This window comes from Salmo salar, chromosome ssa04 (genome assembly GCF_905237065.1).
Source record: "Salmo salar chromosome ssa04, Ssal_v3.1, whole genome shotgun sequence".
In the NCBI taxonomy this organism is placed as follows: domain Eukaryota; kingdom Metazoa; phylum Chordata; class Actinopteri; order Salmoniformes; family Salmonidae; genus Salmo; species Salmo salar.
Window position 1 is genome coordinate 65,109,048 of NC_059445.1, and position 27,604 is coordinate 65,136,651.

General features: G+C 43.0%; 2 protein-coding genes across 8 annotated transcripts in view; one reads left to right on the top strand and one right to left on the bottom strand.

Annotated features, from left to right (window-relative positions):
• The window catches only part of LOC106603666 (roundabout homolog 3), a 276,581-nt gene extending 264,446 nt beyond the window's left edge, over positions 1-12,135 (top strand). For 3 of the 4 annotated variants that reach the window (XM_014197615.2, XM_014197617.2, XM_014197618.2), the window contains 8 exons: positions 2,189-2,476; positions 2,828-2,978; positions 5,784-6,008; positions 6,388-6,584; positions 6,876-6,992; positions 7,233-7,379; positions 7,765-7,913; positions 11,403-12,135. In XM_014197615.2, coding sequence (XP_014053090.2) covers positions 2,189-2,476; positions 2,828-2,978; positions 5,784-6,008; positions 6,388-6,584; positions 6,876-6,992; positions 7,233-7,379; positions 7,765-7,913; positions 11,403-11,414 — 1,286 coding nt within the window. In that variant the 3' untranslated portion in view covers positions 11,415-12,135. The remainder of the gene's footprint in view (positions 1-2,188; positions 2,477-2,827; positions 2,979-5,783; positions 6,009-6,387; positions 6,585-6,875; positions 6,993-7,232; positions 7,380-7,764; positions 7,914-11,402) is intronic. The other variant, XM_014197616.2, reaches the window with a different exon arrangement.
• A 5,257-nt stretch (positions 12,136-17,392) lies between these two features.
• Positions 17,393-27,604, bottom strand: part of LOC106603667 (roundabout homolog 1) — a 70,417-nt gene continuing 60,205 nt past the window's right edge. For 3 of the 4 annotated variants that reach the window (XM_014197620.2, XM_014197619.2, XM_014197621.2), the window contains 6 exons: positions 27,245-27,559; positions 27,040-27,141; positions 26,517-26,664; positions 24,203-24,427; positions 23,522-23,903; positions 17,393-19,050 (listed from right to left, as the gene is read on the bottom strand). In XM_014197620.2, coding sequence (XP_014053095.2) covers positions 18,556-19,050; positions 23,522-23,903; positions 24,203-24,427; positions 26,517-26,664; positions 27,040-27,141; positions 27,245-27,559 — 1,667 coding nt within the window. In that variant the 3' untranslated portion in view covers positions 17,393-18,555. The remainder of the gene's footprint in view (positions 19,051-23,521; positions 23,904-24,202; positions 24,428-26,516; positions 26,665-27,039; positions 27,142-27,244; positions 27,560-27,604) is intronic. The other variant, XM_014197622.2, reaches the window with a different exon arrangement.

Sequence of the window (27,604 nt, forward strand, 5' to 3'; positions counted from 1 at the left end):
CCTAAACAAATAACTTATTATTATTTGTTTAATAAAATAAAAAAGAAGGATAAAGGCCCTTTGTGTGTTCTTTCTAATTAGATGGGGTGGCAGGTAGCCTAGTGGTTAGAGTATTGAGCCAGTAACCGAAAGGTCCCTGGATCGAATCCCCGAGCTGACAGGGTAAAAATCTGTCGTTCTACCCCTGAACAAGGCAGTTAACACACTTTTCCCCGGTAGGCCGTCATTGTAAATGAGAATTTGTTCTTAACTGACTTGCCTAGTAAAATATATTGTTAGTGACTTTTACCATATGTGTAAATGGAATGCTGTCAAGAAAGAAAGTATTCCAAACAAACGAGCGTGCTATGTGCGTGAGTTGAATCTTCAATTTCCTGTGTGCGTCTGGTACTCTAAAATGTTGGACAGGGTTGGCAGGTCTGAATATCTTCTGCAAACCAAACAGGTTGAATTGTTGTAATTTTTTTATTTTCTTGTGCTTAACTAACTACTGTATCCTGTATACAGTGCATTCGGAAAGTATTCAGACCCCTTCCCTTTTTCCACATTTTGTTACGTTACAGCCTTATTCTAACATGGATTAAACCATTTTTTCCTCATCAATCTACACACAATACACCATAATGATAAAGCAAAAACTGTTTTTTAGAATAACTGAAATACCTTATTTACATAAGTATATGAGACTCAAAACTAAGCTCCGGTGCATCCTGTTTCCATTGATCATCCTTGATGTTTCTACAACTTGATTGGAGTCCACATGTGGTAAATTCTATTGATTGTACATGATTTTTAAAGGCACACACCTGTCTATATACACAGTTGACAGTGCATGTCGGAGCAAAAACCAAGCCATGAGGTTGAAGGAATTGTCCGTAGACCTCTGAGACAGGATTGTGTCGAGGCACAGATCTGGGGAAGAGTACCATTTTCTTTTGTTCAGCATTGAAGGTCCCCAAGAACACAGTGGCCTCCATCGTTCTTAAATAGAAGAAGTTTGGAACCACCAAGACTCTTCCTAGAGCTGGCCACCTGGCCAAACTGAGCAATCGGGGGAGAAGGGCCTTGATCAGGTCGCCGATGGTCACTCTGACAGAGGTCTAGAGTTCCTCTCTGGAGATGGGAGAACTTTCCAGAAAGACAACTATCTCTGCAGCACTCCACCAATCAGACCTTTATGGTTGAGTGGCCAGATGGAAGCCACTCCTCTGTAAAAGGCATAGGACAGCCCGCTTAGAGTTTGCCAAAAAGCACCTAAAGGACTCTCAGACCATGAGAAACAAGATTCTCTGGTCTGATGAAACCAAGATTTAACTCTTTGTCCTGAATGCCAAGTGTCACATCTGGAGGAAACCTCCTGGCACCATCCTTACTGTGACACATGGTGGTGGCAACATCATGCTGTGGGGGTGTTTTTCAGCGGCAGGGACTGGGAGACTAGTCAGGATCGAGGGAAAGATGAACGGAGCGAAGTACTTAAGAGATCCTTGTTGAAAACCTGCTCCAGAGTGCCCAGGACCTCAGACTGGGGCGAAGGTTCACCTTCCAACAGGATGACAACCCTAAGCACACAGCCAAGACAATGCAGGAGTGGCTTTGGGACAAGTTTCTGATTGTCCTTCAGTGGCCCAGCCAGAGCCCAGACTTGAACCCAATCGAACATCTCTGGAGAGACCTGAAAATAGCCTTGCAGCAATACTCCCCATCCAACCTGACAGAATTTAAGAGGATATGCAGAGAAGAATGTGAGAAACTCCCCAAATACAGGTGTGCCAAGCTTGTAGCGTCATACCCAAGAAGAGTCAAGGCTGTAATCGTTGCCAAAGGTGCTTCAACAAAGTACTGAGTAAAGGGTATGAATTCTTATGTAAATGTGATATTTAAGTTTTTATTTCTAAAAACCAGCTTTTACTTTGTCATTATGGGGTATTGTGTGTAGATTGATGAGGGGAAAAAAACATTTGAATCCATTTTAGAATGAGGCTGTAACGTAACAAAATGTGGAAAAAGTCAAGGTGTCTGAATTCTTTCCGAATACACTGTATATCATGGTAACTGTTTTGGGTAATACAAGAATCGCTTAACTCACATAACAATACTAACTCTGCAGTTGAATAACATTATTACCATAAGTCAGTCACCTGTCACCTGAATCTGACTTCTCACTTCTGACCCCTCTCACCACCAGAAGCGGGCATCTCTAACTACTTGAACCAGACAGAGAAGTACAGCACGGGCAGCTCCAACGAAGGTCCTATCTACAGCACCATCGACCCCAACGCCGAGGACCTGCATAGCTTCAACAGCCCCTACTCCTCCACCACGCCCTACGCCAGCACTCCCATCATGCCCTTCACCAACCAGGCGCTCCAGGGCTCTCACAGCCCCACAGAGCAAGATGGCGGCCACTGGATCACCCAGCCCGCAGGACCCTCTTCCCAGTACGCCCAGCCCGAGCGCTGCAGAACGGACTGCGGTAAGACAGTGTTTAAGACTGTGTTTCCATTGGTAAATGGTTCAGGGTGGGGCACCAAGACCCCAAAGCAACATTCACAAAATGTAAACATAATAACTGGAGGCACCTTGACATTTTTGAAGCCATGAAACCGTATTACGGTACCTACTAGCTAGCTACAAGAGAGGTAGCGGTAGCTAACCTACTGTGTAACACTGATTCATGTCTCCAAAAATGACAAGGGATCTCCAGTTTTGTTTCCATTTTGCGGTTTGTGACATATACCCTTTTCAAGAGTATTAAAACGAATTTAGAGACCTTAGGACCTCCATTGAACAGCACTAAACCAGCTCTTTGTGTGTCTATGTGTAGGTAAACCCAAGCAGAAGTCCATGGGGAAGGCGGTGAAGACCCCCTCTCTAAAATGGACCGAAGCCCTCCCCCTACCCCCCTCATCTGGGGAGCTGGAGCATTGTGTGGTAGAGGATATGCCCATGGATAACCATGAGGACATGGAGCTAGGGTAAGCACACAGACACACATGAATACACATAAGCGTGAACACATGCGCACACACACACTCTTACGATGTCTGGCATAACACACACCAACTAAACACACACATACACATCAGCTACACCATCTTCTTGCTAACTTTGAGGTCATACTGATTGAGGTATGGTAGCTCTCTCATGTAACCTCTGTGGACAATCTTTATAGGTCTGTATACTGTCCTATGGACCTTTGACTCTCTCACACTGTGTTTCTCTTGGCCCATGTCCTTGCACTCTCAGGCCTCACTGACACATAGTGGTGGGCCAGGGCTTTGTGTGGAGGTTAATGACGTTAGCCTTACTTTGCCTTTCTGTCTGACAGGACAGTATCTTCTTTGGTCTCTCTCTGTTAACCTGTTGCTATCTCTGGACCTCAATGCACCTTTTATTCCAGGTCCCCGCTGAACCACATTACTGTCACACTGCAAAATGGATACACACGAATTCGTCTACACACATAGTCACACATGCATGCACGCACACACTTCATATACCGTAATTTCCGTACTATTAAGCGTACCTGAATATAAGCCGCACCCACTGATTTTAATTTTTTTTAAATATTTTGAACATAAATAAGCTGCACATGTCTATAAGCCGCAGGTGCCTACCGGTACATTGAAACATTTTAGTCATTTAGCAGACGCTCTTATCCAGAGCGACTTACAGTAGTGAATGCATACATTTCATACATTATTATTTTTTTCCCATACTGGTCCCCCGTGGGAATCAAACCCACAACCCTGGCGTTGCAAACACCATGCTCTACCAACTGAGCCACACGGGAAACAAATGAACTTTACACAGGCTTTAACGAAACACGGCTTGTAACAAAAAGAAATAGGCTTTAACGAAACACGGCTTGTAACAAAAAATGAAAGAATTAGCAGTAAACAGTAGCCTACCAAGAAAGTCATTGGTCACTATCTTCCTCCTCCTGTGCACTGAAACCATTTCCTTCGGTGTCAGAGTTGAATAGCCTCAGAATTGCTTCATCCGATATTGGATCGTTTTCATTGTCGCTCTCGTCACTTTCATCCGGAGGCAAATCCCCCGCTGAGCCCTCCTCAACACACAGCAGTCCAGCCTTTCGAAACCCGTTGATGATAGTGGATTTTGTGACAATGCTCCACGCTGTCAGGACCCACTGGCAGACTTGACCATAAGTTGCTCTTCGCATGCGGCCTGTTTTAGTGAAGGATTTCTCCCCACTTGTCATCCAAGCCTCCCACTGAACACGGAGCGCCACCTTAAATGCACGATTTACACTGATGTCGAGTGGCTGCAAATACTTTGTTGTGCCCCCAGGAATCAGAGAGACAAAATGACTACCGTAATCAGAATGATGGGAAGTTTGAGAGCGCTCGATTTAATCTAAACAGTAAGCAAAAAAGTTGTTTGACCTTAACCCGTTCGGCAATTTCATTAGTCTAATGAAAGCTTCATGCCGCCAAAAAACTGAGCACGTCACAGGATGTGTTTTTTTGGGGAAAAAAAAAGGAAAACGGGAAAAATCCATATATTAGCCACGTCATTGTTTAAGCCGCGAGGTTCAAAGCCTGGGAAAAAAGTTGCGGCTTATAGTCCGGAAATTACGGTAACACAGTATTGTCAAGGCCAGCAAGTCAGTATTCATAACGTTTTGGCAAGGGGACCATTCACTTATCGCTCCTAACTGCCACTCACTCCTCCAGAATTGTCTAGTCTAGCAGCTCAACTAAAGCAGCCATGAGGCTTAGAAACTTCTACCTCTAAGCATTTCTGACAGCTAGATTACATTGGCGCTATCCAAGAAGCTAACAGGCAGTTAGCAATTTAGCCACCATACCCAAGTCCCAACCCTCTTACACATTGACCCCGTTAGCTAATGACATTAGCCTACGTTAGCCCATTCCCCTTCTCATGTTCTTTTCTCCTTGGTCACCAGAACAAAGTAATCATTCAGCAGCCTTCTCATGCACCCCCCGCAGTTAGCAGAGATTGGTGATGAACCCACGATAACAGCGTTAACCTATGAGTTAGCCCCTGTGGCTAGCTGAGAGGAACGTTGGCCTGGCATTATTACATTAACTAGCTTACTCCCTGGCCTCGGCCATTTCCTCCATGATGTACACACACATGAACACACTTGGCACTCACACACACACGAACGCGCACACACATACTTCTCTACCAAACACAAATGTATAAAAACTGATTCCATGCACACGTATGAAAAACATAGCTGAAAAACATTTCCCATGTTGTGAAGAAGCCAGTTCAGTTTGATGAAAATGCCTTAGGCATAGAAGGACATGGAATGTGATTATTTTCACCCAGGTGAAGTCTCTTGTTCAGACATGGCCCTCAGCAGACCTGTAACAGGTATAGTGTTGCCCACAGGGAAGACTGTCTAATGATGCTGTAGAGCCGTGGAAATCAATACAGTACAGACAAATACTGTAGGCATTAGAGAGGGAGGGCCACCCATAGAATTAGGAATTAGAATACTTAATAATTTAATAGGATCTCTTTGGAGCCACCATCGATAATGTGTTATGATCGATCTACTGCTCCATAGCACCAACTGCACAAGCAGTGACGTAGTGGTGACTGTTTTATAATGGTCCAGATAGAAGTTGCCCTTAGACACAGATCTAAGAACAGTTTATCCTGCCCAATCCTGACCATTAATACGGAAAATGTAAAAACTGCCCATAGATAATTTTCTCTAGGGTCCACGTCATCCTCCTCTTTCTAAAGTGAACCTATGGAATAATTAAATTTAATCGCAGGTCTGATGAGGAAGAGTGGTGCCCGCCCCTTCCGGAAAGAACCTATCTGATCGAGGGCGGCAAGGAAGGTCCTGCCCCTCCCCTCAGGGGTGACGCCTCGTCCCCCGCCACCTCCTATAGTCACCAGTCCACCGCCACCCTCACGCCATCGCCCAGAGAGGAGAGCCGCCATCCACCCCACAACACAGCACGCCTTCACCACCTTGATGGGCAGCAGCTAGCATGGTATGACATGTCAAATTCTAAAAGTCACGTCATGTATGTACAAACACATGGTTTGATGCCATTCCATTTGGTCCGTACCAGCCATTATTATGAGCCGTTCTTCCCTCAGCAGCCTCCACTGATACTAATGGTGATGGCAGTAAATACCTCTTCTTCAAATTAATAAGATGGTAACAATATAGGTATAATCATTGCTTTGGTATGGTAATTGCCCAATGTCATTAACAGCAGATAACACAATGCTCATGATATGAGCATTAAAATCCCCACTCAAATAATCAAAACAATAATTCAATTGTGTAACATATCATCGTAGTAAAATAACAGAAGTATGTCATTGCTATTGCTAACCACCCACTCTTTCTTTGCCGTTATACAGTAGGTTACCTTGCGGTCCCGTCCCAGTGCCCCGGGCGCCCAGCCCGCCCCTCACCCAGTCCAACCCCAACCTCTCAGCCCAGCAACACAGTGAGGGCTCCGAGGGGGGCACACCGCTCCGCAACGGCTTGGCCCACCGCCGTGACATCAGCCAGGGGGCAGCACTGAGTGCCGACAATGTCAGCTCCACCACACCTGGTCAGTGACGCATACCGCTCTGTGCAAACACACACGAGTGAATTCACCACATACGGATGTGCATAAACACATACATTCAAAGCCAGAAGTGCATGCACACGCATGTACACACACAGAAAATGAATTACATTTATATCCAATATGTAATTCATGTTATTAGTAACACCTAAACAATCATCTGAAATTACATAAGGCATTGCAATGTTATTATTTATCCATGTATAGTGCTTCAAAGGACCAATGTCCAATTACCTTCTAGTAATGTTTTCTGTCTTTCTGGCTGACCTACAGTAAGAGCTCAGCCCTCCCCAGCTGACAACACACACACTCCCCCCGGCTTGAAGTCTCGAGTGAAAAAGAAGACTTCCAAAAGCGGAGCTTACAGAAGAGAGGTGCTTAACCAAGGAGGTGAGTGTGTTTGTGATCATATATTCGTTGATTTGTTTGTTCACACGCACGCACGCACACACGCAAACACACACACGAGCGTGTGCGTGTGAGTGAACAAACAAATCAATGAATATATGTTGGGCATGAGCATGTCTCTGTGTGCATAAAGCCTACATTATTGCCTTTATGTTTATATATTTACTGGTCTTCCAGTGCAGTCCAACCCTAACCCTGTTGTCCATGTTTCTTCTCCTCAAGACCTCCCTCCTCCACCAGAGCCACCTCCAGAGAATGGAGCAGTGCGGTGCCCAGCAAGAGCTGTAGACTGTGGCCAAGCATCCCTGGACAGAGAGGGAGAAAGGAGCGCCCCCTACAGGAAGGGATCAGGACAGCGATCCCAAGATGGTGAGTGGTGCAGATACTGAAGTGTGGTGTGCAAACTCACACACATGCACAGTCTCATATTCACAATACACACACAAGCACAGCCAGAGCCTTTGCAGTTGCCTAGTAGCACTCACTCCCAAACACAGTCACTCTTTCACCCAGAAAAGACTAATTCACACAAATAATAATACATAAATCAATTATGCTCATAAACCCATTCTCACACACACACAAACTGTCATATGAATACATTTAATTTCACAAATCCATCCATTAAAACTCTTATTACTTCTTACTTCTTTTTTCCTTCAAGACCCTCTTTCATCAGTAGAATAACCATTTGTCTCACTCTCCATTCCCAATATGGAAATCCCTGACCCTAATTCTCCCATCTCCTCCACAGATGAGGACCTGATCCCGTACAGCAAGCCCAGCTACTTGGCGGGGCGGGGGTGTCAGGTGTCCAGTAACTGCTCCACTACAGGAAGCTCCTCGTCGCGGGGCTCCACGGGGTCACGAGGGGGTCCCGGATCAGGCAGGAAACGCAATGAGGTGAGACAAGGGCTCTGGTTCTTGGGAGCCACAATATCTGTTGTTTTTTTCTTCTCTCTGGCATTTAGTTGAACTGTTCATATCAAGAAGGGGGGCAAGAAGAGACTACATTAGTAGGAATAGTGGTAATATAAGGGGATCATGGTTGGTTCTAGTTATTGAGAGCTATATTGTCTGCTGGAGTTCAGTGGTTCATAGAGGGGTGAGAAGAGATACTACAGCAGAGGCCACCTAGGGTAATGTCATGATTACTGTCTTAGCTAAGACGGGACAGGCAATTCTTTGTCTACTGTTCTCCTTTAAAAATTCGCTAGTCAACTGAGAGTGTCAGCTCACTATCTTTCCCTGTAGTTGTTGTATCTCACTTGGCCAAAACTGTTGCCGCTTTCATAGACCATGTACTATAAAAATAGATATTGAATTAATTCAGTTGTACCCCTCTACCACGCATTGGTCTTTGTCAATAAAGCAAAGGTACCGGAATGCATTAGAAAATAAAGCATTGCATGCATATCATTGCATTTGCATAGTGGCATAGAGCAGTAGAGTAGAGGCTCTTACAGAAGTTGCACACATTGGGAGCATTTTTAGTAGCCAAGGATCCAGGAAAAATGTAACCTTTTATAAACACATTTCATGCAATTCTACGTCATTTTACATGACTGGAGACTCTGGTAGAATCTTTTTTATTGCACACAAATAATTGAAATGGCAGGCTACTTTGACACTGACAAACTGAGAATCTGAGATGAATAAAAACGACCTCGTCTTGAATCCATCAATAGCCTAGGCCTAGGTGTGTGGAGACACATATTGTAGGCTACAATGTGAGGAGGAAATTATAGTCCTAAAAATGCTTTCCAGTTTCTCTGACTCACCCAAAGATACGCAGCTCACTCACTGGTGATGGCCATGCGCTTGTGCCAAAAGCCTGTCTCTCTCTCTCGTAAAACAATATTTGGAAGTTGATCAAATATTTTGGTAGCCTACAGTATAGTCTTTTCAGCAGGAGCCATTTGCTTTCCAACCTGTGTTTTCCCTCGATTCTATTTGAAATATTATGAAAGGCCTGTTTTGTCTGCATGCTGTTTTTTTACTGACAGATTTGCCGCGTGTTCCCGACTGTAGACTATTCCTTGTTAGTGGGCTACATTCAACAGTTAGGCTACTTTTTTAAAAGAAGCAATTGATCCTCTGTGGCTAAATTATAGGCTTTCTCATGGTGTAGTAAGCTATTCTGAAGTATTTCATTTATTTCTGAACAGACAGCAGTAAGTCTATAATTTTGGCAAATTTATTTCAATTTATCTGTCGGCGAAAGGCTCCTCCAGAAGCCTCTATGATTCTATTAGGAAATAAATGAAGTGCAACACTGGAGAGAGGTTCCTGTCTATCAGAGCAGGGACGCACAGAGAACATAAAAAGTTCATCTCATTCTAGTTATGTGAGAGATACTGATGCGCATCTCACACAGCCATGGCCACGCGTTGGTCTCAAACATAGGTTACCATATTGCACAAACCATAAACCCAGGCCAGCCCAACCCAAATTAACTCTTAGAATATTTGGCCCGGGCTGAAAATCTACTTTTTGACATCACGTTTTTTTGTGGGGGCAGGAGAATTAAGGAAAAGACAACTCAAATGAACTTTGATCGCTTTGATTACAATTTTTACATTGAAAAAAGTGAAAAGAATTTTTAATACCTGGAGAGGGTACCGGATCCAGCCAAATAGGTGCCGGAACAAAACAGTCCATAACTGAGAGGTGGTTATACTGTCTATGGTTCAGTGCTAGTGTCATACATAAATAATCATTCATTAGCATGGAAATGCTGACACGACGGATAACTGAGCAAAATGACAAACCTTGTCAAGCGTGTAGTACAAATACTATATATTGTATCTCTATAAAAAAAATCTGTGTACATACTCACAAATGCTTCATCTCTCTCCATTAAAATACACACACACACACACACACACACACACACACACACACACACACACACACACACACACACACACACACACACACACACACACACACACACACACACACACACACACACAACACCAAACCCCCCCTGCACAGTGTATAATAATGTCAAGGATAGCCCCGTACCCCACTCTCCCTCTATAGTGCACTACTGTGGGAACACTTCTCTGCGTGATCGTTGCTTATATGCACTCCCTGCAGGCTCCCTAGTGAGGGGGATGCCCCTCTCCCCCTCACCTCCACTGCCCTTCTTGCTCCACCAGGACCATAAAAGCCAGAGTATTACAATAGAGGGACTGTGTGTTTCACTGGGGAGCCAGTTGCGGGTTACCCCTCTTTCTGTCATGGTGCTGAGCCTTATGTTTCCACTTGGACAGAGCGGTTGAATGGGGTATCTGTGTGATTGGGGATGGAGTTGTTCTTTATCCCCCCCAGTGGGGGATACGTTTTGTGTGACTCCCTCAGATCTTGACTTCCTCGATTAACGGCCAATCCCTCGGGTGATTACAGAGTCAAGTAATCCATGAAGGACGAACCAGAGCTGCTCCCATAGGGCGGTTGACTAGCGTTTGGATTACAGTGAGATAGAGCTGAATAGGGGTTTTGCCCTGGTTTAGAAACATTTTATGATGGTTATTAGTAAAAATGTGGGTTTTCTCCCAAAAGTGTATACTTAAAAGCAGCTGAGTAAAGTACTTAAATAAAAATTATTTAACATACTACTTAAGCTGCTTTTCAGGGTATCTGTACTTTATATTACCATTTATATTTTTTACAACTTTTGCTTTTACTTTACAACATTTTAAAGAACATTATGTGCTTTTTACTCCATAAATTTTCTCTGACTCCCAAAAGTACTATTTTATTTTACACTTAACAGGACAGGAAAATGATCCAATTTACACACTTATCAAGAGAATATCCCTGGTCAAATTACTGCCTCTGATCTGGCGGACTCACAAAACCCCACATGCTTCGTTTGTAAATTATGTCTGAGTGTTGGAGTGTGCACCTGCCTATCTGTAAATTAAAATAACAAGATAATCGTGCAGTCTGGTTTGCTTAATATAAGGAATTTGAAATGATTCATACTTTTACTTTTGATACTTAAGTATATTTTAGCAATTACATTTACTTTTGATACTTAAGTATATTTAAAACCAAATACTTTTACTATTTTTTATATTAAAGAATCTTTACTTTCACTCAAGTATGACTATTGGGTACTTTTTCCACGACTGCTTAAAAGCCACCTCCTTAGGGTTTTTACGCTCCTGTCATTTAGTTTTGTATCTGGTTATGGGTTCTGTTTTGAAAATAAATTGACAAATAAATACATGTTGTTGTATTCAAAACTAGCGATGTAGACAACCTTTGTGATTTATGAGACATGCCTTGTGAGAGCTCATTACTGTTATGTGCAGATAATAATTTCAGCGTTTTCCCCCTTTTATTCATATGTTGACACGTCTGTCTGTCTGTCTGTTGCAGGAAATGAGATAAATGGATACCGGAAGACTCGCAGAAAACAAAACACCTTTGGCGTTCGATGTTCCTTTGATGCCTCCCATTTTCTTTCTTCGATCAAAGCAAACAGAAAAAAAATTAAGATCACTTTCTGAAGAACAATGGAATAAGAACGGATTTTCATACATTTTTTTATATTATTATGATTATTTATGACTCTCGGGCTCGGCCCGTATTCATTTGCAAATAGCCATTGCTGTACTGTTTTTACGTGGGCTCTGGATAAAGGGAAAGAAAAAGTATATTGTATTTATAAGGAAAAACACATGTATAAAAAGTTAATGTCTTGAATGTGCCAACGTCATTTTGTAGAACTGTATACTGTTCGGAAAGCATAAAGACTATTGCACTCTTGTTGTGGTGGAGAAACAACAACAAATATGAAGCACAAAGTGTGTTCATGTCAGGCAGCTGGCTGGACAGCGTAACCTGCAGGGGTCCTCGTCCACTCAGGATCCCTATCGCCCGTGGTCCGATGAGAATATTATTTAGAACTTTTATTTTATTTTTTATTTTTTTTTACAGAGGAAGCTAGTTGTGAACCGACAGACCGACAACGTTGTGAAAAGATTGTAACCGTCACTTTTGAAGGACTGTTGCTGCGATTGTGCGACGACTTGCATATTCTGTCAACTAACTTTTTGGTAGTCTTGTTGTTTTGTAATAATACAATAAAATACATTTGTTGAACAATAAATTGGGTACTTTTTTGGACTTTACAAGTCATGTTTCATAAGAATGTCTAGAAATAAGTTTACTGTGTATGACCCCACCCCCCCCCTTCTATCCAGGTGGATTGAAAATGTAAAAGCTTAGCTGAAGTCATGTTTTCTTTATTTTCTTCCTGAAGCCTCTGCCTATTCACAGTACATTCCACCTGGTTGGCTCTGCATGGAGAAGTATGCAATTCCCAGTGTGAGGGGCCTTAACACAGAGCGATAAATAGCACGCACCCTCTCCACTGCCCACCTGAGACATCACACACAACCCTGAGGTGACCTACACACACACACACACACACACACACACACACACACACACACACACACACACACACACACACACACACACACACACACACACACACACACACACACACACACACACACACACACACACACTAGAGTGTCCTGGGAGTACTCTCATTGTGCCCCAGCAGTGAACTGAAAAAGGGCACGATGGGTTGTCTTTGTACTGTACTGTAGCCTACTGTTGTGCCCTGGAAAAACAAGGCATGTTGCAGAAATTAGTCTTTTGAGCCTAGCTGGATCAAGGAGTAATTCAAATGGGAGTGGGAATGGGACTGCTCCCTGTGTAGTTAATTAGGATCACAAGTCAGGTCACAAGAAACACAGACAAAGACAGGAGACACACAAGTCGCCGAATTAACATATTCAGACCAACTCATATTATAGCTCAGCTCGACAGAGACTACCTAAAACAATGATGTACGACCGATATAAAGCACTTCTACCCTATGTATCCCTAAACGCTGAATCAACTCTTGAGAACAAAATATACTGAGCTATCGCTGACAGACTAGCTCACAGGCCCTCTCAACACACTGTAGACAGGGAAGAGCCTTTAGGACTTGCCCTCAAACCTCACCCCCACTTATCTCCCACCTTCATAGCATCCTGGAAGGCCCCTTTCCCGCCTTCACCCCCCCCCCCCCCCACATTTCTTCTCTGTTGCCATTAATCATCCAGCTCATTCATTAGGCCAGTGTCAAGCCAGAAACGCCCACTAGAGAAAGAGAGAATAGTCTGAGAAAGAGAGAGCAAGATGGAGAGATGAGGAGTTGGGGATTGGGTGGGTCATTAAAACCCCTGTCCCATCCAACATGTCACATTCCAATTTCCATGTTAATTGCATGGCAGAGAAGAGATGGATGCTTTTGACTTTTAGGCAGACGTCTGTACGCAAAATGGGTCGCAAATAAAGCCGTATGCAGTCATGAGGATATGTGAGCAGAAGAAAATCGTATGTATGTATGAACGTAAACTTTTGTGGATTGAATATTAGTTAGTTGAATTAGTGTTTGAAGAGAAGAGTAGAGAAAGGAGAAGAGAAGAGGAAAGGAGAAGTGGAGGAGAAGAGAAGAGGAAAGGAGAAAAGAAGAGAGGAAGCTGAAGGGACCCTTCTGTCTAATCTGGTCCAGACCGGATCTGGGTCACAGAAGGCAGGCTCCCATGGGGTCTGAGCAATTCACCATAGACTCTAATCACACAATGCACAGGAAACACCACCAACCAGGACCACCAAACACTCCCAATATGACACCACCACAGAGCACTGAGTGTTGGGGCGACAGGTAGCCTAGTGGTTAGAGCGCTGGACTAGTAACTGAAAGGTTGCATAGATCAAATCCCCGAGCTGACAAGGTACAAAATCTGACGTTCTGCCCCTGAACAAGGCAGTTAACCCACTGTTCCTAGGCTGTCATTGAAAATAAGAATTTGTTCTTAACTGGCTTGCCTGGTAAAATAAAAAACATGGACAGTTGATGTTGGAAATTTACATACATTTAGGTTGGATTCATTAAAACTTGTTTTTCAACCACTCCACAAATTTCTTGTTAACAAACTATAGTTTTGGGAAGTCAGTTAGGACATCTACTTTGTACATGACACAAGACATTTTTCCAACAATTGTTTAGACATATTATTTCACTTATAATTCACTGTATCACAATTCCAGTGGGTCAGAGGTTTACATACACTAAGTTGACTGTGCCTTTAAACAGCTTGGAAAATTCACGAAAATGATGTCATGGCTTTAGAAGCTTCTGACAGGCTAATTGACATCATTTGAGTCAATTGGAGGTGTACCTGTGGATGTATTTCAAGGCCTACCTTCGAACTCAGTACCTCTTTGCTTGACATCATGGGAAAGTCAAAAGAAATCAGCCAAGACCTCAGAAAAAAAATTGTAGACCTCCACAAGTCTAGTTCATCCTTGGGAGCAATTTCCAAATGCCTGAAGGTACCACGTTCATCTGTACAAACAATGGTACGCAAGTATAAACACCATGGGACTACGCAGCCGTCATGCCGCTCAGGAAGGAGACGTGTTCTGTCTCCTAGAGATGAACGTACTTTGGTGCGAAAAGTGCAAATCAATCCCAGAACAACAGCAAAGGACCTTGTGAAGATGCTGGAGGAAACAGGTACAAAAGTTTCTATATCCACAGTAAAACGAGTCCTATATTGATATAACCTGAAAGGCCGCTCAGCAAGGAAGAAGCCACTGCTCCAAAGCCGCCATAAAAAAAAACCAGACTATGGTTTGCAACTGCACATGGGGACAAAGATTGTACTTTTTGGAGAAATGTCCTCTGGTCTGATGAAACAAAAATATAACTGTTTGGCCATAATGACCATCGTTATGTTTGGAGGAAAAAGGGGGAGGCTTGCAAGCTGAAGAACACAATCCCAACCGTGAAGCACGGGGGTGGCAGCATCATGTTGTGGGGGTGCTTTGCTGCAGGAGGGACTGGTGCACTTCACAAAATAGATGGCATCATGAGGAGGAAAATAATGTGGCTATATTGAAGCAACATCAAGGCATCAGTCAGGAAGTTAAAGCTTGGTTGCAAATGGGAATTCCAAACAGATAATGATCCCAAGCATACTTCCAAAGTTGTGGCAAAATGGCTTAAGGATAACAAAGTCAAGGTATTGGAGTGGCCATCACAAAGCCCTAACCTCAATCCTATAGACAATTTGTGGGCAGAACTGAAAAAGTGTGTGAGAGCAAGGAGGCCTACAAACCTGACTCAGTTACACCAGGTCTGTCAGGAGGAATGGGCCAAAATTCCCTCAACTTATTGTGGGAAGCTTGTGAAAGGCTACCTGAAACATTTGACCCAAGTTAAACAATTTAAAGGCAATGCTACCAAATACTAATTGAGTATGTAAACTTCTGATCCACTGGGAATGCAATGAAAGAAATAAAAGCTGAAATAAATTATTCTCTCTACTATTTTTCAGACATTTCACATTCTTAACTGACCTAAGACAGGGAATTGTTACTCTGATTAAATGTCAGGAATGGTGAAAAACTGAGTTTACATGTATTTGGCTAGGCTGTATGTAAACTTCTGACTTCAACTGTATGTGGGTTTGTGTGATGGAGGTAAGCTGGTTACATAGTATTGCCAGACATACAGAGTGGATATGGATTGCTCATGTGTGCCACATTGATTTCCAGTTAGTTAAATCATTGTCACTTTAACATGCAACTGTAAATACATTTGTCACAGTTCAGTGTACAACTTTTAATTGCAATTTTACCTCTGCCCAGATGGTTGTGGGTGTGCTTTGAAAGCAAGGAATCCCACAAAAACACACAGAAATTATATTCAGTTAATACGCAGCATTGCCTGCCCAGAGAGGTGGGATGTAAGAAAATTACTTGCCATAAATTCTGTACAAGCAGAGCCACTGAATATTATTGTCCAATGATCCAGTCAAATCTAACTGGACATCCCAGTCCAAATACACGAGGAAGCATTGGATTACTTCTCTCTCATTCAAAGTTATACTCCCTAGAGAAAGCAGTGACCAAACACAGATGGCATAATATAATTTTTCTCCCAAAATGCCTAATCCCTCTGGTGAAATGGCAGTTATGACATAAAAATGTATATGTATATAAAAACAGAAAGAACGTGAGATAAAAAGTACAAAACAAGCATCAAAGCAGACCTGGGTTGAATATTTATTTTTATAATTTCAAATACTGCAGCTGTGTTTGAGCAAGCATGGCGAAATGGAATCAAAAGAATACTCCCAAATGTATAAATCTCGCACATTTGTCACTCGAGGCAGGCTAAAGCAAACACTCAAAGTATTTAAAAGATTGCAAATTATATTTGAACCCAGGTCTGCTTGGCGGCAGACATTGGGGCACAGTTTCTGTGTTCTCTGTCCGGGCCAATGGATTACCTACAGGCTATAAAAAGCTGCCATTTTGGCACAGGCCTAACCCAGCGGTACCATGTGTTTGTGTGTAGGGGGAAGGAAGTGTGTGTGTGTGCAAATGTGCATGAATTAAGTGTGTGCATGCTTGTGTGTGTGTGTGTCACTGTTGTGTGCATACGCTTGTGTGGGTGGAGTGGGGACTGGTAGCTTTTTGTGCTGAGCATATGGCCGTGGGGTAGTGAGCACTGTGATATGAAGGCTAATCCCTCTGGATGTGTAGCCTACACATACGAGGAAAGATGAAGACACTGTTGTGCAATGTCATTTCTGTCTGTTTGTGGTAGTGGGAAATGGGGATTAACACTAAGTAACAACTCAATACAGACTAAAGCAGCAAACTCTTTCCTTGCCAAAGAAGCTATTGACCAAATCTTAACAAAACACACACACACACACACACACACACACACACACACACACACACACACACACACACACACACACACACACACACACACACACACACACACACACACAAATGTGAGGAGAGGCAATACAGAGCGATCAGTAGTGATCTGAGACCAGCGGGGCCAAAATGCTAGACATCGTCAAAGATGATCTTTTCCTTTCGTTTTATGAATATTTTTTTTATGATTATATAACCCTCCTGTTGTTCATCCTCTACATTACAAGGACAGAATCTTTTGTAAGTGCCACTGAATATTACATCTCATTTAAAGGTTTAGTGTCACATTAGGATTGAACTGGATGTAATTTGAGTTGGATACCAGTTGGTATCAAAACATTTGAGGGAGATCATCCTGATCCACAGAATGCGATTGGTAGTCTCAAAATATAATTAATTTATCTTGGTTGGCTGGTCTGTTTTTGCTTAAGCCAACTTGTGGTTGTCTTACCAAACAACTGGCAAATTTAGAAAGGCAAGGATGAAACACAGGCTAATATCCACTGCTACTTGAGAAAGACTTCCTGGATTAAACATGAATTACTAAAAATAAGTTATCAGACTGAAATGAATACGTTTTTATTCTCAATAAGGCCACAGTAGAAGACAGTTAGTTAAGCTTCAAATAGTATTATTAAGTAATGCATAAACATTTATATAAAATGAATAATTATTCCTCCTCTCCAATAATACACATTAGTCCAGTCCTACTGAACCTATTCTTACAAAAGGAAGACTGTTACAGCATGAGAAAAACATTCTAGTTATTGCTAAATTTATACACATTTCATTTAGGTACACAAGTACATAGGGACAAATCCTAACTTCTGACATGTGAGTGTGTTTGAGACGTTTGAGCTAGTCATGTATTAATGTCAAAGGGAGAATTGGGAGAAAAAAAAGTTGAGTGATGCAGACACATCTGAAGTCATGATTCAGCCCTTAATGTTTAGCTTGAAGTCAAAGGGAAGAGAAATTAAACAAAATCTGAAACAGAACATCTTCCAAATTCTAGTGTAACAACTTAAATGTTTAGCTCTCATTATAAAATCAATAGAGACAAAAGCACATTTAATAATAATGAAAAACATGATAAAACTTTAGACCGTCTCTTGTGAACAAAGGATGATAAAAAGAAGAGGCAGAAAATGGGTTGGAAAGTCACAGTGTTCATGGTTCATTAAATAAAATCAGTCGCGTATATTTACATTCTATTGCAAATGAATGATCAGTGAATGTTCTGTACAAATTCTCTCCTGTTGTTTTCAATACACTCTAATATGGTAGGATCATAGCCTGGTTAAACCAGACTGAACGCTACGCCTATCATTATGCGTTCAGTTCAGTCTGTTTTAACTAGGATAGCAGGATCATAGCCCATGGAAGATTCTGGAAGAAAAGAAATGCACTACATTACAGTAATAGTGCCACTAAAATCATAACACTCCAAATATTTGTTCTGGAACAACCGGGTATGACATGAATTGAGATCATTTTGACAAACTTTTTAAAAGTTGTTTTTGGGGCTGCGGTTAAACTCTTGGAAAGACCATCCCAGGTTAGGACATATGGAGAACACAAATTAGAGGAGGATCCATAAAAATAGAAGATGCCTATTCTAGGAATTCTATTTTCATGGGAGAGACTGCCCTGAGGTATTGTGGGAAACATAGTTCAGGTAACCAATAGTGGTCTGGATGGGAGAGGTTGAATGGTCAACTTCATTTCATTCCCAATTACATCTTCTACTCATGACTTGTTGTAAACCACTCACAGGAAAACAAAGGCCACCTCCTAATTCATGGACGAAACATAAAACTACATAGTTTTTCTCCTGATTTTCTATGAGTACTTTACAAATCATGAGTAAATGAAATGCATGTCTTGGCATTGAAATGGATTTCACAAAAAATGTATCATCAAGCCAATCATCGCTGTGAGGTTGTACTTGACCCACCCCCTCGTCCTCAAACCCTACCCCCTCCGGTGGCTCGGCGGTCCTCACAGTGACGGTCAGCACGACGATGCCCCCAGGTGTCGCAGGCGGGGGGTGCATCTGCCTGGGAGGGGTACTGGGCACGGTACTGCGCCTCCATCTCCTCCACCCAGGTTGTACTCCAGTCCCAAACGGGCATGGGATCCAGCTCCCCGAAACACTCCGCTCCTTCATCTGGAGCCGGATGGAACAGGGCACTGAGGGGTGACGCCGGGGGAGAGAAGTCTGGAGAAGAGAACCAAACTAGAGTTATCACACACACAGATGCATGATACCATGACGCACCAGCAGAAACCATGTGGAGAGATATATGATACCATAATACAAATAAATATATGATACCATGATAAAGAGATACATGACAACTAATACCATGATACAGAGAGATATGACAACTAATACCATGATACAGAGATATGACAACTGATACCATGATAGAGAGAGATATGACAACTGATACCATGAGAGAGAGAGAGAGATATGACAACTGATACCATGAGAGAGAGAGAGATATGACAACTGATACCATGATAGAGAGAGATATGACAACTGATAGTTTGGACACACCTACTCATTCCAGGGTTTTCTTTATTTTTACTATTTTCTACATTGTAGAATAACAGTGAAGACATCAAAACTATGAAATAACACATAAAGAATCATGTAGTAACCAAAAAAGTGTTAAATCAAAATAGATTTTATATTTGAGATTCTTCAAAGTAGCCACCCTTTGCCTTGATGACAGCTTTGCACACTCTTGGCATTCTCTCAACCAGCTTCATGAGGAATGCTTTTCCAACAATCTTGAAGGAGTTCCCACATATCATGAGAACTTGTTGGCTGCTTTTCCTTCACTCTGTGGTCCAACTTATCCCAAACAATCTCAATTAGTTGAGATCAGGTGATTGTGGAGGCCAGGTCATCTGATGCAGCACTCCATCACTCTACTTCTTGGTCAAATAGCCCTTACACCGCCTGGAGGTGTGTTTTGGATCATAGTCCCACTAAGTGCGACCAGACGGGGTGGCATATCGCTGCAGAATGCTGTGGTAGCCATGCTGGTTAACTTGTTATGGATAGGGGGCAGTATTTTCACGGCCGGATAAAAAACGTACCTGATTTAATCTGGTTATTACTCCTGCCCAGAAACTAGAATATGCATATAATTAGTAGCTTTGGATAGGAAACACTCCAAAGTTTCTAAAACTGTTTGAATGGTGTCTGTGAGTATAACAGAACTCAAATGGCAGGCCAAAACCTGAGAAGATTCTGTACAGGAAGTACCCTGTCTGACCATTTCTTGGCCTTCTTTGTCATCTCTATCCAAAACAGAGGATCTCTGCTGTACCGTGACACTTTCTAAGGCTCCCATAGGCTCTCAGAAGGCGCCAGAACGTTGAATGATGACTCTGCAGTTACTGGCTGAAAAACAGTAGCACAGTTGGTAAGTGGTCGATCTGATAATAATGAGACGGGCGCGTGCTGGCACGTGAAGAGTCCATTTTACTTTTTCAGTCTTTGAACGAAAACAACGACTCCCGGTCGGAATATTATCGCTATTTTACGAGAAAAATCGCATAAAAATAGATTTTAAACAGCGTTTGACATGCTTCGAAGTACGGTAATGGAATATTTTGACATTTTTTGTCACGATACGCGTCCGCGCGTCACCCTTCGGATAGTGTCTTGAACGCACGAACAAAACGCCGCTATTTGGATATAACTATGGATTATTTGGAACCAAACCAACATTTGTTGTTGAAGTACAAGTCCTGGGAGTGCATTCTGACGAAGAACAGCAAAGGTAATCCAATTTTTCTTATAATAAATCTGAGTTTGGTGAGTACCAAACTTGGTGGGTGTCAAATTAGCTAGCCCGTGATGGCGAGCTATCTACTCAGAAAATTGCAAAATGTGCTTTCACCGAAAAGCTATTTTAAAATCGGACACCGCGATTGCATAAAGGAGTTCTGTATCTATAATTCTTAAAATAATTATGTTTTTTTGTGAACGTTTATCGTGAGTAATTTAGTAAATTCACCGGAAGTGTTCGGTGGGAATGCTAGTTCTGAACGTCACATGCTAATGTAAAAAGCTGGTTTTTGATATAAATATGTACTTGATTGAACAAAACATGCATGTATTGTATAACATAATGTCCTAGGAGTGTCATCTGATGAAGATCATCAAAGGTTAGTGCTGCATTTAGCTGTGGTTTTGGTTTTTCTGACATTATATGCTAGCTTGAAAATGGGTGTCTGATTATTTCTGGCTGGGTACTCTGCTGACATAATCTAATGTTTTGCTTTCGTTGTAAAGCCTTTTTGAAATCAGACAGTGTGGTTAGATAAAGGAGAGTCTTGTCTTTAAAATGGTGTAAAATAGTCATATGTTTGAAAAATTGAAATTTTGGGATTTTCGAGGAGTTTGTATTTCGCGCCACACCCTATCATTGGATATTGGAGTGGTGTTCCGCTAGCGGAACATCTAGATGTAAGAGGTTTTAAGTGTGCCTTGAATTCTAAATAAATCACTGACAGTGTCACCAGCAAAGCACCCCCACACCTCCTCCTCCATGCTTCACGATGGGAACCACACATGCGGAGATCATCCGTTCACCTACTCTGTATCTCACAAAGACACAGCGGTTGGAAACCAAAAATCTCAAATTTGGACTCATCAGACCAAAGGACAGATTTCCACCGGTCTCGTGTTTCTTGGCCCAAACAAGTCTCTTCTTCTTATTGGTGTCCTTTAGTAGTGGTATCTTTGCAGCAATTCGACCATGAAGGCCTGATTCACGCAGTTAATTCTGAACAGTTGATGTTGAGATGTGTCTGTTACTTGAACTCTGTGAAGCATTTATTTGGGCTGCAATCTGAGGCAGTTAACTGTGCAGCAGAGGTAACTCTGGGTCTTCCTTTCCTGTGGCCGTCCTCATGAGAGCCAGTTTCATCATAGTGCTTGATGGTTTTTGCGACTGCACTTGAAGAAACTTTCAAAGCTCTTGACATTTTCAATATTGACTGACCTTCATGTCTTAAAGTAATGATGGACTATCGTTTCCCTTTGCTTATTTGAGCTGTTCTTGCCATAACATGGACTTGGTCTTTTACCAAATAGGGCTATCTTCTGTATACCACCCCTACCTTGTCACAACACAACTGATATGCTCAAACGCATTAAGAAGGAAAGAAATTCCACAAAATAACTTTTAACAAGGCACATCTGTTAATTGAATGCATTCCAGGTGACTACCTCATGAAGCTGGTTGAGAGAATGCCAAGAGTCTGCAAGGTTGTAATGGCAAAGGGTGGCTACTGAAATATAAAATATATTTTATATTTGTTTAACACTTTTTTTGGTTACCACATGACTCCATGTGTTATTTCATAGTTTTGATGTCTTCACTATTATTCTACAATGTAGAAAATAGTCAAAATAGAGAAAAAATCTTGAATGAGTAGGTGTGTCCAAACTTTTGAGTGAACTCTATATGACACATGATACCACGATAAAGAGAGATATGAAAACTGATACCAGGATAAAGTGAGATATGCTAACTGATACCATGATACAGAGAGATATTACATGACAACTGAGATCATGATAAAATAGATATGATATCAGAAAAGTAACATTTTAACAGTGCCAAAGATTGCCTCTTTGTACCATATCAACAGTAAACACCTGATGTATGATGCATTGTCTACTTGTTAATAGCCCATTTGGCACCCTATTCTCCTCTCTCTCACACACACACTTAGCAATCCAATTTGTATAATGCACAGTGCACAATCAGGACTCTGTTTCACTGTGGCAACACTCCTGTATTAAAAATAACAATTGGGCAAATGGAATAAAGTTGAATCAGCCGTATGCACATTTGGAGAAAGGACAGAGTGATTAATTAAATGACAGTCTGAGAACGATTACTCACTAGCGCCTTCAATTTGCTGAGAGCTCCTAAGTAATCGGCAGTTTCCACCCCTGAATCCTGAGTTTACCCCCAACCTAACACACACACACACACACACACACACACACACACACACACACACACACACACACACACACACACACACACACACACACACACACACACACACACACACACACACACACACACACACCTCTGTGTGTGTCTGTGAGATACACTCTCACCTCAATCACATCGATTTGTCCTATAGGTCAGTCTCAGTGACCACACAAGCACTGACATTTCCCACATGTAGTCCTCCCAGAATACAAGACCACTGCTTAACTCTAGTCTAGGCCACATCCCCAGTGGATACAGAGTATGCCGATAAGCTACACAAAGGAAAACTGGTGACACCTGATCGTGTGGTCAATTCCTTTTCACTACCAGCTACCCGAGGGAATAAACTATAATTCCATTTATGAGTTGTAAAGTCATACTATAGACAATGTTCAATTCATGAATAAACATAACCCTGATGTAGCCTGAGACATCCACCAAAAAATCTTCTTACACAAGTATATCATGACCAAACTATAGAGGCTAGACGTAAAAGAGGAATCTGTTGTAAATCAGACCGCAAGGCACCATTTTAGGATTTTACAGTATGGTAAGAGTGCACCACCTAGTGGTAGTTGGTGACAAGACATCTCAATCTCAAGTAACCTGTTAAAGTATGATTGACTAAAGTATGAAATATAATTAATGTGTGAGTACATTTTCTCTAGTAGTCTTGCCTGAGAAAGAGGCTCCACTCATGGACTCTGCGGCCACAGTGGCCAGCACGCAGGCAAAGTTGGCATCGTTCATGAATGAGCCGTCCGACGAGCTGATGAAGCTGGTGCGGGCGCTGTTAGCCATGTTGCCCTCTGACACCGACCCCCAGCCGTTCCACATCGAGCCCTCCCATTCACTGCAGAGCGACAAGGGTGTGTTCTGGAGCCGGGCCCGTAGAGAGCCCATTGGCTGGGACTCCTGGTCGTCAGTCAACCTGTCCTCCAGTTGGTCGGAGGGGAGGAGCCCACAGATGTAGCCCAAAGTGGGAGTGAGGGAGAAAGGGCGGGACAGGGAGGAGGAAGGAGGATTCTCCGGCATTGTGCTGGAAACAGGAAGTGAGGTAAGATGAGAGGTGAATGAAGTAAAAACTACTGATTCCGGTAAAGCAATACTGTACTAAAATAACAAACATTATTGTAATATCCAACACTATTTTACTAATAAAGAGACTGGCTATTCAAATATTGATTATTACTGACAATAATTTTGGTTGTCTTTAAAAGCCCTTATCAATCGATGTAGTAGAATAGATAGCGTCAAAGCACAGCCCCTCAATGACTCTGACAGTAACCCTCTCACCCTCCCCTAGTTGCCACCCCTTGGTTTCCACGGCAACCCTACCTGCGCCTCTCGGCCTTGGGGCTGAGCTCCAGGTACTGGGTAACTTCCTGTGATGTCATTGTCATGTCCTGCTCCTCGTCTAATGACAGGCAGTAAGAGGCAGTGGACAGGCGGCTGTAGGAGGGGAAGCCCGTGGTGTTGGATGGGGGGCCACGGAGACCGGACGCAGCACACACAGACTGGTGAGACCCATCATCCACCATCAGCTTAGTGGACCTGCTGGACCTAGGTGTGACGAATAAAGGTCAGAAGGTCATTTCCAATAATTCTGACTAAATTCATGGTGCTTAGAATCATTGTTTTACACAAAAAGGGCTTCACAGGCAAGGATATTGCTGCCAGTAAGACTGCACCTAAATCAACCATTTATCAGATCATCAAGAACTTCAAGGAGAGTGGTTAAATTGTTGTGAAGGCTTCAGGGCGCCCAAGAAAGTCCAGCAAGCACCAGGACCGTCTCCTAAAGTTGATTCAGCTGCGGGATCGGGGCACCACCAGTACAGAGCTTGCTCAGGAATGGCAGCAGGCAGGTGTGAGTGCATCTGCACGCACAGTGAGGCGAAGACTTTTGGAAGATGCCCTGGTGTCAAGAAGGGCAGCAAAGAAGACACTTCTCTCCCAGAAAAACATCAGGGACAGACTGATATTCTGCAAAAGGTACAGGGATTGGACTGCTGAGGACTGGGGTAAAGTCATTTTCTCTGATGAATCCCCTTTCTGATTGTTTGGGGCATCAGGAAAAAAGCTTGTCCGGAGAAGACAAGGTGAGCGCTACCATCAGTCCTGTGTCATGCCAACAGTCAAGCATCCTGAGACCATTCATGTGTGGGGTTGCTTCTCATCCAATTTTGCCTAAGAACACAGCCATGAATAAAGAATGGTACCAACACATCCTCCGAGAGCAACTTCTCCCAACCATCCAGGAACAGTTTGGTGACGAACAATTCCTTTTCCAGCATGATGGAGCACCTTGCCATAAGGCAAAAGTGATAACTAAGTGGCTCGGGGAACAAAACATTGACATTGATACATTGGTCCATGGCCAGGAAACTCCCCAGACCTTAATCCAATTGAGAAATTGTGGTCAATCCTCAAGAGGCGGGTGGACAAACAAAAACCTACAAATTCTGACAACCTCCAAGCATTGATTATGAAAGAATGGGCTGCCATCAGTCAGAATGTGGCCCAGAAGTTAATTGACAGCATGCCAGGGCGGATTGCAGAGGTCTTGAAAAAGAAGGGTCAACACTGCAAATATTGACTCTTCGCATCAACTTCATGTAATTGTCAATAAAAGCCTTTGACACTTATGAAATGCTTGTAATTATACTTCAGTATTCCATAGTAACATCTGACAAAAATATCTAAAGACACTGAGGCAGCAGATTTTGTGAAAATTAATATTTGTGTCATTCTCAAAACTTTTGGCCACGACTGTAGTTACCAGAAATTCCCATTTATTTTGTGATAATAGTGTTATTCCTTGCAAGAGAATATAGTCGTACTATAACTAGAATTTAGACGTTTTCTTTGTTAAAACTGTGGTTACATGTCTTTCATGGTCATGTAAATCGGCATGTAATTGGTGCGTGGTGGTTGGTGTTCTATGAGCCGTGTCAAGGCCCTGTCATCGAGGCTGAGAACAGGGAGGAAGTATAATCATTTTCCCTAGCAGGAGACAGGAAACCAGTTCAGGCCATCCGGTTTTACTATAATGGCAGAGGAAATGGAGGGAAGCGGAGCGCAGTGGCTCATTAGAGAGTGGGGAATGGGAGAAACTGTGATAGATTGGTGTCAGGAAGCGGTTAAAAGGAAGTAAACAAGGGAGCCCTGTGGCAGAGAGTAAGAAACACACAGCTCATAGATGCTCATATGTGCTCAGATGTACTGTAGATGACTGGTCTTATTGAGTCAAGGGGCTAAATACAAGGTCTGTAAGGAAGAACCCTTTGATTCTTGGTTATTGCTCAGAAGTATGTCTCTGAGAGCACCAATCATCAACACACTACAGGGGTTATTAATATAATGCTACAGCCAATAAAAGATGTAACAGATGGTACATTTATTGAGCTCAGTTTGATGAGTATTCTCTCATGTGTCATGTGTGGTAAGTGTCAGTGAACATAAGTAGCCTTGGTTTTGAGACTGGGGCAGGACGTCTTGAACAGTGGCACAGAGAGAGGGGGAGCAGGTTTGGGGAGTCTTGCCAATGTCTGTGTGTCTCTGTTTGGGTGTGTGTGTGTGTGTCTGTGTGCGTGGCTGTGTGTGTCTGTGGTTATGTTTGTGTGTACATGCATGTGTGTGTGTTCCTCACCCTTCCTCTGAGGTGAGGCTGTGTGTGTCAGTGGTGTCGTCCATGGGCAGTGGGGGCGGGGTGGGGAGCATGTCCACCAAGTGCAGTGAGGCTGAGTGGTGCAGGAATTGGGACGACGCCAGGGGCTTGACGCACTCTGAGCGCCCACCTTGAGGAAGAATACACAAAAGCACCAAGGTCAACACAACAACAACACTGTCAATGACAGTGGTTCTGTACCATCCATTCCTGAGGGAACCTTCAGTGGTGCACATATTTGTTCTAGCCCTGCACTAATACACCTGATTTAAGATAAGCAGCTAATTTCCAAGCCCTTGATTAGCTGAATCAGGTTTGTTAGTGCTGGGATAAAACAAAAACGTACATACCTGGGGTTCAGTGAAAACATAAAAATATGCCATTCGATTCATATCAACAATTGAGGACCGTGGGTGCACTATTTACAGAAAAAAAAGGCAATATAATTGTCCCTGAGCATTAAAAGCCTTTAGGGTATGAGTGGTGTAAGATGACAGCACAGTACCTGGTGGGAGGTGGCTGAGCCTCTGTTTGTAAGGCACTCCCCTCACAGCCAGCGCCTGGCTCCTCGATGACACCAAGGGGGCGCTGTTCACTGCATGGAGCTCTGAGGGAGGAGATAAAGTCTGTGATTCAAAAGTAATTACAGATCGACGTTAACCAAGAGCAAGGACATCAAAACCATTTAAGAAGGCCACATAGACTATCACCTCGTTTGTAATTCTTCTCCCATGACTCCTTGAGCACGCCCATCTTGGGCTGGGCTGGGGGCAGGACCTGACCATCCTTGACCAGCGTGGTCTTGACAGCGGTACGCACCGCCTCTGCGCCGTGCTGGGAGTAGTGTGAGGAGGAGGTGGTGTGGCAGTGGGGCCTCTTGGGGCATCGGGTGGGGCTGTTGAAAGTCTTGAGGCCGTTTCCCGTCAGGTCCACGTAGAACGTCCCATAGACACCGCAGCTGTCGGGCACGATGGGGACAGCCGAGTCCAGGGAACCGGGGTCCTTCTTGGCTGTGATTGGCAACTCTGGAATAAGAAGAGGACCACCATCTGTTATCCTCAATGAGCTTA